General features: G+C 48.6%; 1 protein-coding gene across 1 annotated transcript in view; it reads right to left on the reverse strand.

The window, feature by feature from the left end:
- Window positions 1-607: 607 nt before the first annotated feature.
- Window positions 608-12,141, reverse strand: part of TPP1 (tripeptidyl peptidase 1) — a 28,854-nt gene continuing 17,320 nt past the window's right edge. Inside the window, exons 4-13 of the mRNA XM_040426763.1 lie at window positions 11,845-11,995; window positions 9,595-9,716; window positions 8,427-8,605; window positions 5,249-5,447; window positions 4,903-5,091; window positions 4,278-4,350; window positions 4,017-4,137; window positions 3,769-3,927; window positions 2,613-2,747; window positions 608-783 (exon numbers count right to left, since the gene is read on the reverse strand). Coding sequence (XP_040282697.1) covers window positions 649-783; window positions 2,613-2,747; window positions 3,769-3,927; window positions 4,017-4,137; window positions 4,278-4,350; window positions 4,903-5,091; window positions 5,249-5,447; window positions 8,427-8,605; window positions 9,595-9,716; window positions 11,845-11,995 — 1,463 coding nt within the window. The 3' untranslated portion in view covers window positions 608-648. The remainder of the gene's footprint in view (window positions 784-2,612; window positions 2,748-3,768; window positions 3,928-4,016; window positions 4,138-4,277; window positions 4,351-4,902; window positions 5,092-5,248; window positions 5,448-8,426; window positions 8,606-9,594; window positions 9,717-11,844; window positions 11,996-12,141) is intronic.

Genomic DNA, 12,141 nt, shown 5'->3' on the forward strand with positions numbered 1-12,141 from the left:
ATGACTTTGTTCCCTCTGGTATCCTGGATCAGCAGAAATGTAAAAAGTATAATATCTACAATCAACAGAATAAAGAATCGCAATGATGTGCATATCTGCACTCCCTGAGATGAAGATAAAGCTCAAAGTGACTCCAGGAACTCCTCTGAGTAGATGGAGGGGCAGAGAGTAGACTGGGGCATGCAGAGTCTGGCCTTCTAGGGCGGAGTAGCAGGTGCGTCATAAGGGAGGTATCTCAATAGTATCACTCGGGTGGAAATAGGGAACTACAGAGGCGGTAACACGGATGGGGTGCGTTACCCCATTAGGCATGGGTGGAGGGGGTCACACACCTCAGTCAGGGTGTGAGGGTTGTTTTGTAGGAGAATGACTTTAACTGGTGTGGAATAATTTATGTAGCATCCTACTGCTTAGCGAGGAGCCAGTTGTTTGTTCTCTGCTTGTATGTGGAGATCCCTCATGAACGATTAACCAGACTGGGCCGCTCATCTCACAAATCGCCTCACTCCACCAAAGGTCATCCCACCAGGACAGGTACTGAAGACACAATGCCACAGACACATAATTATCAATCATCATTTCTGGCCAATTTTTTTCAGTGGTTTGATGTCAGGAGTCCACCTGGAGGTCCTAGCTCTAGAAGTGATATCACAGTAATGACTTCAGTAGTTCCGGATAGTTCGGTGTCCCCCAGCCAGTCACTGGGTCCCAGTTGGGCGCTGCACAGAATCCTTGTGCTAGAACCTGGTCATCGAAGCAAGCGATGTGGCATCCTTCTGTGACCTGTGGTGAGAGAAGGTATAAAGGATCACTAGGAGGATGGCTGCTGGAGGGACAAGGGTGGAAGGGCAGAGTTAGACTGGGAAACCTGGGATAAGTCCACAGAACTGGCATTTATTTAGGACTAGCTGAAGGACGCGGCTTCGCTCGGGTATATTTAATCTATTTCATTTAATGTTTGTGTGTGTATCCACTATAACAGTGACCTCCACAGCCCCCAAAACAGTGACCCCCCCCCACAGTGCCCCGTCCCTTAAAAGTGGACCTCCAGAGCAGCCCACCCCCTTAACTTTGACCTTTACGGCAGCCTTCCCTTTTAACAGGGATTTTCACAACATACCACCCTCTTGACAGTGACCTCCACAGGGGCCCGTCCCCTTAAAAGTGTCCTTTACTGGATCAGGGGCGTGGCCTTTTGAACAGCTCACTCTAAGACAGCAGCACCGTGCTGTCTGAGTGAGATCTGCAGGGAGAAAGCCACCGTCCCTCACACCTCTGCAGCTGACAGGAGTTGAATTTTACCTTCATTTTTTAAATCCCTGTCGGCTAAGGAGTGGATGGGGCGTGGCCTAACCAGATATGTGCGTGGCTTAGCGGGACCTAGAAGTTGAGTTTTAACTTCATTTTTTCAATCTCAGTCGGCTGAGGAGTGGGAGGGGCGTGGCCTAACCAGATTGGGGGCGTGTGCTTTTGAACTGCTCACTCTAAGACAGCAGCACTGTATTGTCCGAGTGTAAGCTGCAGGGAGAAAGTCACCCTCCCTCCCACCCCTGCAGCTGACAGAAGTTGATTTTTACCTTCATTTTTTCAATCCCTGTCGGCTCAGGAGTGGCCTAACCAGATCAGGGGCGTGGCTTAGCTGACCTGGGGGTGGGGTTTTAAGTCTTGTGAGGGTGGACACATTGTGGCGGGGGGGGGGTCTGGGCTCCTTCCTGCAAGAGTGACGCCCCTCTGAGCACCGTACTGGCTCATTTGCATACCAAATAAATTGGATTTTGAGAGGATAAAAACATCTATTGCTGGAACAAAGGCACATCTGGAAATAAGGTACTAATTGCTATTAGGCCACGGCTTTACATCAATAGCGATTATCCTGGTGACAGATTTCCTTAAAGCTCTCCTACAGCAGTGAAGATAAGTGACTGGGTTGTTATGGAAACCTGGAGTAAAACTGTGTATGTGGAGGCTGGAGGACCTGAGAGCTTCTATTGGCTGATAAGGGTCATGTGACTAAGCTTCTATTGGCTAAGGCATTTTTTGGGGGGAATATCTCAGGAACGGTACTTCCTAGAGAGCTGAGACCTTCCCGGACACCTGATGTACCCGTGTGCCAAATTTGGTGATTGTAAATGCGACGGTTCGGATTCCTTTAGCGGACATACACTCAGCTTTATATATTAGATTGACTCAACATGTGTGGTTGCTGCAGTTGCGCTGCTCCAACACTTCTGGTCACCGGGGGCCACTTACTGGTCCTCACACATCACCACGGCAGCACATGATGGATGACACTCATGACTGAAAGTAGCAGTGGAGCCTGGTGAACAACGGCGTGGAAGCAGGCACATTTTAAAGGGAAGCTTCAACTTTTTTTTGCGATTTGTGTGTAAAAGTTGGAGGAAAATATTGGACACAACTGAAATCATCACTTGCGACCAGATGTCATCGGTCCTGCATGGCGAAAGGTTACAGGTTCCTTCAACCCTGCCATAAGGCCAGTTTCCCAATGAAGAAACAGACACATACCATGTATTTCTTTTCAGCTGGAGGGAACGAATTCCCCTTCCTGATATATGCGAGTGGTGGATTGGCGTCTGAACCCCACAACTTACATCATACAAGGCACCGGTGCCATTCCCACGTAGACGATACAGTGCTGGATTTAGGAAACCCAAAGGCGAGAGACCTCTCTTTATCCGCTGGTCGTTAATTAGAGAAAGAATCCCACCAAACACAGGAGTGGAAGCCTGCAATGTGACACAATGGAGGAGAAAGTGATGTCATTGTACAGTCCAGATTCACAAAGAGGCACCACCCAATCACCACAGACACTGGACAACACCCTTACCCATCATTATGGGTCCTAAACTGGACTCTGCATTGGTGGACAGTAAACCAGATCTATAGGTGATGTTAACGAATGTAGAGGACTTCATGGAGGCCCAAGAGAAGTCACGCTCGGAAAGGCCACCAGGACTTCTATGTGAAATGTGGCTACAATGAACCACAACAACATCAAGTCTTGTGAACAGGCGGAGGCGGCTTCACCTACTGTGGCCAGCAGCCATCATCTCTCATAATGGAGGGCAAGATGTGGATGAATGGAAAGAAGAACAACGTATCGGAAGTGATGGGTAGATACATGTTCCCGTCTCTAGTGGATGGTCTACTCTACCTCTGTGACCTGCTTCCAGGTAGCCCTGCAGCATGTCCCATATACCATGCCACATACATTAAATACCACTAAGACTTTGGTTCTTTGTGGAGTCCAGCTGGTATTCTAGTGGATCTCCTGCACGCTCATAGTTCTCATATATCCTCTTACATGTTCCTAAATGGCTTTTTGGGCTTTTTTGACCTTGATTTGATTTTCTGGTTTCCTGACTTGCCTATTTCTACTTTTACTCTGTGGCCTCCATGATATGGCCGACTACCTGTACAGAACTTGGACGGTTCTCCTGTCTTCTATCCTGTTACATTATAAGACCATTTTGAAGGCTGTGATCTACAGAATATCATGTCGTCAAGTCCATAACTACAAGAAAGAGAAGTGGGGATGTGGCAAAGGGAACCCAGGGAAGATGGAGAAAGAAAGAAGAAGGACAGAGAATGAAAATGAAAGGTAGTGAGACAGAGGTCTGGGTGGGTTTGGGCAATGGCTTAGGGTGAGGTCTTGTTCTTCTCTTCAGGTTGTTTGTTTGTTTTCTACACACATAGAACTGACAAAAATCTGACCATTATGTGGATAGAAGGTTTGAAAATACTTACTGAGGTTCCTGACACCCAAGGGATCGGGACACGATTTGTCACCACCCAGTAGTTATCAGACAAAGCTGCCACATCAGGATAGGCCCGTCCGCTGCCGTTGTAGTAACTTTCTGGTGGCATCTTCACTGAGGATGTGAAATACTTTGATACTGCAGAAACCTTCAGGATATAAGAGGAAGATGAACTACATGTCTGCGGACCTCTAGAAGATTAAGATGTGTAGAGTCCAATGCATCATGGCATCTTACCTGGTAGTCAGGCATTGGAAAAACATTGCTGAATCCTCCCCCACTGATGTAATCTGTCACTTCATATGTAACCTGGAATGGATTCTTAAAAGAAGTCCCACCAACCGTAGTCACATAAGGGCTATGAGGAGACATGAAATATGGCAAGTATAAGGTTGGGAATGTGGAGTAGGTCAGGGTGGTCACCTGGCCCCCAGTCTAGAGGATGCTCTGCTGTATATATACAGTATACGGCTTGTGTAGTGGTCACTCTCGTCTCACCTGGAGGCTGGGAAGCTAGGACGGAAGACATTTCTGTCTTTGGAAATTTGTCTGCAACCGGCTCCATCATCACCTGAAAAGTCACCAGCAGAAGTTGTTTTTAGTTACTGAAGCAGCTTTAGGTGCAAAAATATTAGAAGACACAAGCCCAGACAACTTTAACTAGTCTATGCTATTCTGTCTCAAAAAATTGACGGAAATGACTAGCAAGCAGGACAATCTGAATCCAAAGATAAATTCTTTGGCCTATTTGCCTCACTGAAAAGAATGTACCAGTTGCCGTACACATTTCAGCTCCATTTTTGAGTATTCAAATATATAACCCTATGGGAAACCCATCGGAGGGCCAAAACACAGTGTGAACACTCTCCACCCCAGATTCTTGTGCAATTTGTTTGTACTATATGAGGCAACGACAACATTCTGGAAGTGCAGAGCCTTCTGTAGAGGTAGACAAACTGGGCGACACCAAGCAGATCCTTGCCTGAATGCTGCTGTGACCATTACAAACAGCCATTTTGTTTTTCTGTCATTTGCGCCTGTTGTTCACTGGTCCAATCATGATGGCGGCTATGCTACACCACCCTCCAGAGATGATGACCAATGCATTATTGTATTCAGTTACCTGATGCAAACAGGATTGTGAGGCCCCGAGCTGCTGCCTTCATGAACTCCACGTTAATTCTTTGCATAAAAGCCACAGACAGACTGTCTTCATCATCACCATAGCTGATAGTATGGACCCAAGGGACAGAGGACATGTTGCTCAACAATAACATCCAGTCTAGGAAGGGCTCCTGAGACTCGTGGCGGCCTGAGGACATCAATCACATTGTGAGTGGTTCTACAATGTACACAGCACTGAACAGATTCTATGGATGACTTCTCCTGCCTTCACAAGGCTTATCCAGGTGATCTCCAGAAAAACTGTTCATAATCCAATGTGTGGCACTCAAAATAGATCAACTTACCGGGATTGCTGAACACCCAGGTTGAAATGTTGGCCCCCATACTCATGATGTACTCAACATCCAAGCTGGCCTCTAGACCAGCCCGTCCTCCTCCCTGCTGGCCAACAACATGATCCACCTCCAAGCGATGTTCAAAACTTTTTCCAAACAGGCTCATGAACTCCGAGAGGTCATCAGGATGGAAATACTGCTCTAAAAACTGAGAAGAACCAGTATTAAATCATCAGTCCCAACCTCTCATCATGTAAGTCCCACCCAGACTGATGCTAACAAGTTTCATATTTGGGGGCAGGTCATACTTTCCCGAGCTCATGAGGTTTGTGCTCCTTTCTAACAGGGATCTTTGGTCCATTCAAAGTCTCATATTTGCATGTGGAGACTGCCAAACCAAAGACTCCTCCAAAAAGAAGAGACGCCCATCTGTAGATTGTTGTGTTTTTTTTAGCCCTCATCAGAACACTGTGGGGTACACAGTTTGGCTGAACTAGATGATAGCTCATGGGATACTGGTTCACATTTAGGAGACCCAGTAAGTCTCCATCAGCTGCTCAGTCTCTTGATCGAGAACCAGTGCTCCCTTCCCCACGCAGCAGAATCAAGGCCTCTCATCCCACCAACCAGTACCCCGTCCTGATCTGTACTGGAGGAGTCTTTGATTTGGCTAATGTGAGCTAATTTTTCATACTTCATTCCCATGAAGCATTGCCTGAAAATACTTATCCATACTGCAGCAGGGTTTCTTCAATGAGAACCAGTGCTTTCAGGACACATGGAGGTTACAACTGATTCTGTGGTGTTGACTTCAGACAGTCCTAATCCTGAAAGGAACATTGACCTGAACTTAGAGAGTGTCAGATCTCCTGGGCTTAGAAGAGTCTTTCTTCCAGGAAATTACAGAACACCTTCCAGCTTTTGTACAGTTGCTATGTACTTTGTGCCATGGATGGGACTGGTTCCTGTGAGATCCCAATCTAGCCCGGTTCATTGGTCTGACTGTATGGACGTGGTCATGAGCTCCTACATAAAACGGTCTTTACCTCTAGTTCCAGGACGAATGATATCTATGACTTATGCCATTCTACATACATTACGTGGCTTCTATCGCCTATAGTCACCTACACTACAAAAAAACGTATACTGCTGAATATATGTCTAACTCCCCAGAGTAGTGTTACCACTCCGGCACCCTGCTACTGTCTTTAATGGTCTGACGTCGTCATCTTATGTATTTTGGTCCAGGTTCTCCAAAATGTGCATTCCTAATCTTGTTATGCAATTGTTCATATGCTGTGCCTGGTTCAACAGCAGGTGGCAGCAAACACGGCAGAGCTATAGTTAGAGAGAATGGAACTTGCCATTTCATTCTAACCCCCCTCTGTAGGAAAGTGGGCTTGTCCTACTTCCTGCAAGAAGGGTGGGAACCAGTTAGTTCCAGTTTAGGTCTTCCCTAGCTAGGGGAAGGGTGTCCAGGGGCATGTCTCTGCTGGACGTGCCCATGCCGGCCAGAGCACCCTAAGCTCTGCTGGCCATGGAGGCCAAAGCTTAAAGCCTCAGGAGCCAGGAGGAAAGTTCCCTGGCATACAGACTACAGAGAAGAAGTGCAGCCTACAGAAGAAGCTGCGTTATACAGCCAGCCTGTCAGTACAGCAGAGTCAGAGAGAAACAGAAGCATAGCAGAGTTGAGTTTGCCTGCCAGTTTAATGCTAAAGCCTGCTGGAACCAAGACAAAGCCTGAAACAGTTTTGGAGAACGTTTATTCAAAGTAAGGGTCCATTTACACGTCCGTTGTTTCTTTCCTGATCTGTTCCGTTTATTGCGGAACAGATCTGGACCAGTTCTGTACCCATTCATTTTCAATGGGTCCTGAAAAAAATCGGACAGCTCAATGTCAGATTTTTTTTCAGGACCCATTGAAAATGAATGGGTACAGAACTGGTCCAGATCTGTTCCGCAAAAAACTGAACAGATCAGGAAAGAAACAACGGACGTGTGAATGGACCCTAAAGCTGCCATTGAACTTCATCTCAAGGTCTGGACTCAAGTTATTCTTTTATCCCTCAATTATTCCCCCTATTTATTGCTTCGGAGCCAAAGCCTGTGGTCCAGCAGTATCCAGGTAGGAGCACCGTGACACAATAAGAGACATTTTAGGCCGCACTACACCACTCAGCATTCCTACACCTGGGGCGTGATATGGAAAGGGCCCTGGGGGGAGGCGCCTGTTGCATATGTATTTTGCAGGATGCAGCAGACTACGATGTATATCAACCTGCCAAAGCCAAAAAAGGACTCTAAGGTGGGATCCTATGGATATATGACAGTCAGGGCTAGTGTAATGAGAATACGCCCTCATGTTTGTTCCCCTTCTTTCTAATAATATTAACGATTTGTCTGCCATGTTCAAGTTTAGGAGGCGATTGGATATCCTCCACTGACGAGCAGGGGATTGCCAAGAAGGAATGCTTCCCTCCTGACAGTCGCCTGTGTGATCTGCCCGTTTATTATAAGCCTTACTTCTCAAGTAGCCACTGCGCCCACATTGTGATTTGGCTTTAGCAGCGCTCCGAATGAGAACTGTGCAAACAAAGGCCTGGAGTGGGACATTACCCGAGAATGATCTGGTGAGGAGGGTAAGTACCTGAGCACAGGCCTTGAGTGGGACATTACCCGAAAACGATCTGGTCAGGAGGGTAAGTACCTGAGCACAGGCCTGGAGTGGGATGTGACCTGGGAACTATCTGGTCAGGAGGGTAAGTACCTGAGCACAGGCCTGGAGTGGGACGTTACCTGAGAATGATCTGGTGAGGAGGGTAAGTACCTGAGCACAGGCCTGGAGTGGGACGTGACCTGAGAACTATCTGGTCAGGAGGGTAAGTACCTGAGCACAGGCCTGGAGTGGGACGTTACCTGAGAACGATCTGGTCAGGAGGGTAAGTACCTGAGCACAGGCCTGGAGTGGGACGTGACCTGAGAATGATCTGGTGAGGAGGGTAAGTACCTGAGCACAGGCCTGGAGTGGGACGTTACCTGAGAATGATCTGGTGAGGAGGGTAAGTACCTGAGCACAGGCCTGGAGTGGGACGTGACCTGAGAACTATCTGGTCAGGAGGGTAAGTACCTGAGCACAGGCCTGGAGTGGGACGTTACCTGAGAACGATCTGGTCAGGAGGGTAAGTACCTGAGCACAGGCCTGGCTGTTGTTCGGATGTGTCCCGATATCACTGGTGGACAGGTTGTATCTTTGACGTAAAATGGATGGGGTGACTCCCAAGTGAAATTCAGCAGCCACTTCATCCTGCTTGCCCTTCACTCGTCTCAGTACTTTCTGATCTTGTGGAAAGCGGTGAAGTCCCCCAACTGGAGAAAAAGGCATAAAAAGAGTGAGATATGTCCAGCTACAAACATCACCATGCCATATGCTGTCTGTATATACTTGTTTCTACAGGTGACTGTCTATCCTTGAGACAAACAGCCGTCAGTCCTCTCCTCTCTACTGTGAGCGCTGACTGTCTATCCTCTCCTCGGTACTGTGACAGATGACCGTCTATTCTTTCCTCCTGTACTGTGACAGGTAACAGTCTAGTCTATCCTCTCCTCCTGAGCTGTAACAGGAGACTGTCTATCCTCTGCTCAGTACTGAGACAAGCAGCTGTCAGTCTTCTCCTCTCTACTGTGACAGATGACTTTCTATCCTCTCCTCGTGTACTGTAACAGGTGACTGTCTATCCTCTGCTCAGTACTGAGACAAGCAGCAATCAGTCCCCTCCTCGGTACTGTGACAGATGACCGTCTATTCTCTCCTCCTGTACTGTGACGGACAACCTTCTATCCTCTCCTCTATACTGTGAAAAGGTAACATTCTAGTCTATGCTCTTCTCCTGTACTGAGATAGGTGACACTCTAGCCTCCTGTACTATGACAACCAACCTTTTATCCTCTCCTCCTGTACTGTGACAGGCGACTGTCTATCCTCTCCTTTGTACTGCACAGATGACCAACTATCCTCTCCTCCTGTACTGTGACAGGTGACTGACTATCCTCTCCTCCTGTACTGTGACAGGCTATCCTCAAATCATGTACTGTGACAGGTGGCAGTGTATCCTCTCCTCCTGTACTGTGACAGGCGACTGTCTATCCTCTCCTCCTGTACTGTGACAGGTGACCTATATTCTCCTCCATACTGTGACAGGTGACTGACTATCCCCTCCTCCTGTACTGTGACAGGTGACTGACTATCCTCTCCTCCTGTACTGTGACAGGTGACCTATATTCTCCTCCATACTGTGACAGGTGACCGTCTATCCTCTTCCCATTAAATGGATGTCTTTTTCTCATTGGCGACTCACCAAAGTCAATGTGTGCAGCCACATTGGGATCCAGCGAGTATAAGGAACTAGATCTGATGACACTTTTCTCTCCCTTCATGTATCGGATAAATTGGGATCCGGGCAGCAGCTTCTCCGCAGATCTGTAAAATAGAATGGAGATGCTTGATCAGGTGATAGGACAGCGCCTAGTGGCAGGAGGTGCGGGGAACGTGTTTTTTTGACTAGGAAACCATTTTCATCTAAACTTCTCCAAACTTTTTATTCACCAATGGCAGGAAGTCTGTGCTGCTTGTAATGGGGACACAAATGGGGTGGCAGATACAATCCATACCCCAACCCTCCAGGTGGGCTGGCCTGGTGTTGTGACCCACATCTCACCTCCTAAGACCCTGCTCTACGTCCATATTAGAGATAATTGGAGGACAGAACGTGGCAGCTATTGATGGCCACCATGGAGGGACAGCTGCTGGGGAGGTATTCTTTGCTGCACTGAGGTATTTGCCTCTTTGTGATGATGATGTGTGCTATGGTATTATTGACCCTGACAACTTGCATTAGGCCCATCTACTTGTGTAGCCCCACCTTCCATCAATTTGGACCCACCTAGGACATTGGGGCCACTTTAAGTTTCCAGTCCGCCCCAGCTACCAGCCTTCTCTATGGCTACTCCCTCTTGTGTTTGCAGGGCCAGTGTTCGGCCTCCCCATCATACGGACTTGTCTTTGGCACATACATTGGTGTCAACCTCAACACAATCGACAGGTTGGATCCTTTGGCTATTCCCATTTCTCTAAGGTAAACTGCCAGCAGGTCTATCCTCTCCCTATGTACTGTGACAGGCGACAGTCTATCCTGTCCTCCTGTACTGTGACTGGTGACAGTCTATCCTGTCCTCCTGTACTGTGACGGGCGTCTGTCTATGCTGTCCCCCTGAACTGAGACAGGCAACCATCTAGCCTCTGCTCATGTACTGTGACTGTTGACCGTCTATCCTGTCCTGTGTCAGGCGACTGTCTATCCTGTCCTGTGTCAGGCGACTGTCTATCCTGTCCTGTGTCAGGCGACTGTCTATCCTGTCCTGTGTCAGGCGACTGTCTATCCTGTCCTGTGTCAGGCGACTGTCTATCCTGTCCTGTGTCAGGCGACTGTCTATCCTGTCCTGTGTCAGGCGACTGTCTATCCTGTCCTGTGTCAGGCGACTGTCTATCCTGTCCTGTGTCAGGCGACTGTCTATCCTGTCCTGTGTCAGGCGACTGTCTATCCTGTCCTGTGTCAGGCGACTGTCTATCCTGTCCTGTGTCAGGCGACTGTCTATCCTGTCCTGTGTCAGGCGACTGTCTATCCTGTCCTGTGTCAGGCGACTGTCTATCCTGTCCTGTGTCAGGCGACTGTCTATCCTGTCCGGTGTCAGGCGACTGTCTATCCTGTCCGGTGTCAGGCGACTGTCTATCCTGTCCTGTGTCAGGCGACTGTCTATCCTGTCCTGTGTCAGGCGACTGTCTATCCTGTCCTGTGTCAGGCGACTGTCTATCCTGTCCTGTGTCAGGCGACTGTCTATCCTGTCCTGTGTCAGGCGACTGTCTATCCTGTCCTGTGTCAGGCGACTGTCTATCCTGTCCGGTGTCAGGCGACTGTCTATCCTGTCCGGTGTCAGGCGACTGTCTATCCTGTCCTGTGTCAGGCGACTGTCTATCCTGTCCTGTGTCAGGCGACTGTCTATCCTGTCCTCCTGTACTGTGTCAGGCGACTGTCTATCCTGTCCTCCTGTACTGTGTCAGGCGACTGTCTATCCTGTCCTCCTGTACTGTGACGGGCGACTGTCTATCCTGTCCTCCTGTACTGTGTCGGGCGACTGTCTATCCTGTCCTCCTGTACTGTGTCGGGCGACTGTCTATCCTGTCCTCCTGTACTGTGACGGGCGACTGTCTATCCTGTCCTCCTGTACTGACTCAGGTGACTGTCTATCCTCTCTCCTGTACTGTGACGGGCGACTGTCTATCCTGTCCTCCTGTACTGACTCAGGTGACTGTCTATCCTGTCCTCCTGTACTGTGACAGGTGACTGTCTATCCTGTCCTACTGTACTGTGACGGGTGACTGTCTATCCTGTCCTCCTGTACTGTGACAGGCGATGGTCTATCCTGTCCTCCTGTACTGACTCAGGTGACTGTCTATTCTGTCGTCCTGTACTGTGACAGGCCATTGTCTATCCTGTCCTCCTGTACTGAGACAGGCGGTAGATGATGGGTGACCCTGGCACAAGGCTGACCTGGCATCTGTTTGGCACTGCAAGAAGTCTCCAGTCACAATGCTATCACAGTTTAGGATTTCGTGCTTCTCCAGCCAGGTCTTCACTGTCCTTAGGGTATCACCTGATGGCTGCACAAGGGACTGGAGAGTCTCCAGGGACAGGAACTGACCTGAGGGAGAAACCAAAGAAGATGTCACAAAATTCATGACCCCTGAAGACGTAACCACCACATGCATGTGTCATGTAGCAGAGTGGAGAAGTAATGAGGGTGCGGAGGAGGAGCAATAATCACATTGTGACCTCTATCCTTCAATG

Source organism: Bufo bufo, chromosome 3 (genome assembly GCF_905171765.1).
Source record: "Bufo bufo chromosome 3, aBufBuf1.1, whole genome shotgun sequence".
In the NCBI taxonomy this organism is placed as follows: domain Eukaryota; kingdom Metazoa; phylum Chordata; class Amphibia; order Anura; family Bufonidae; genus Bufo; species Bufo bufo.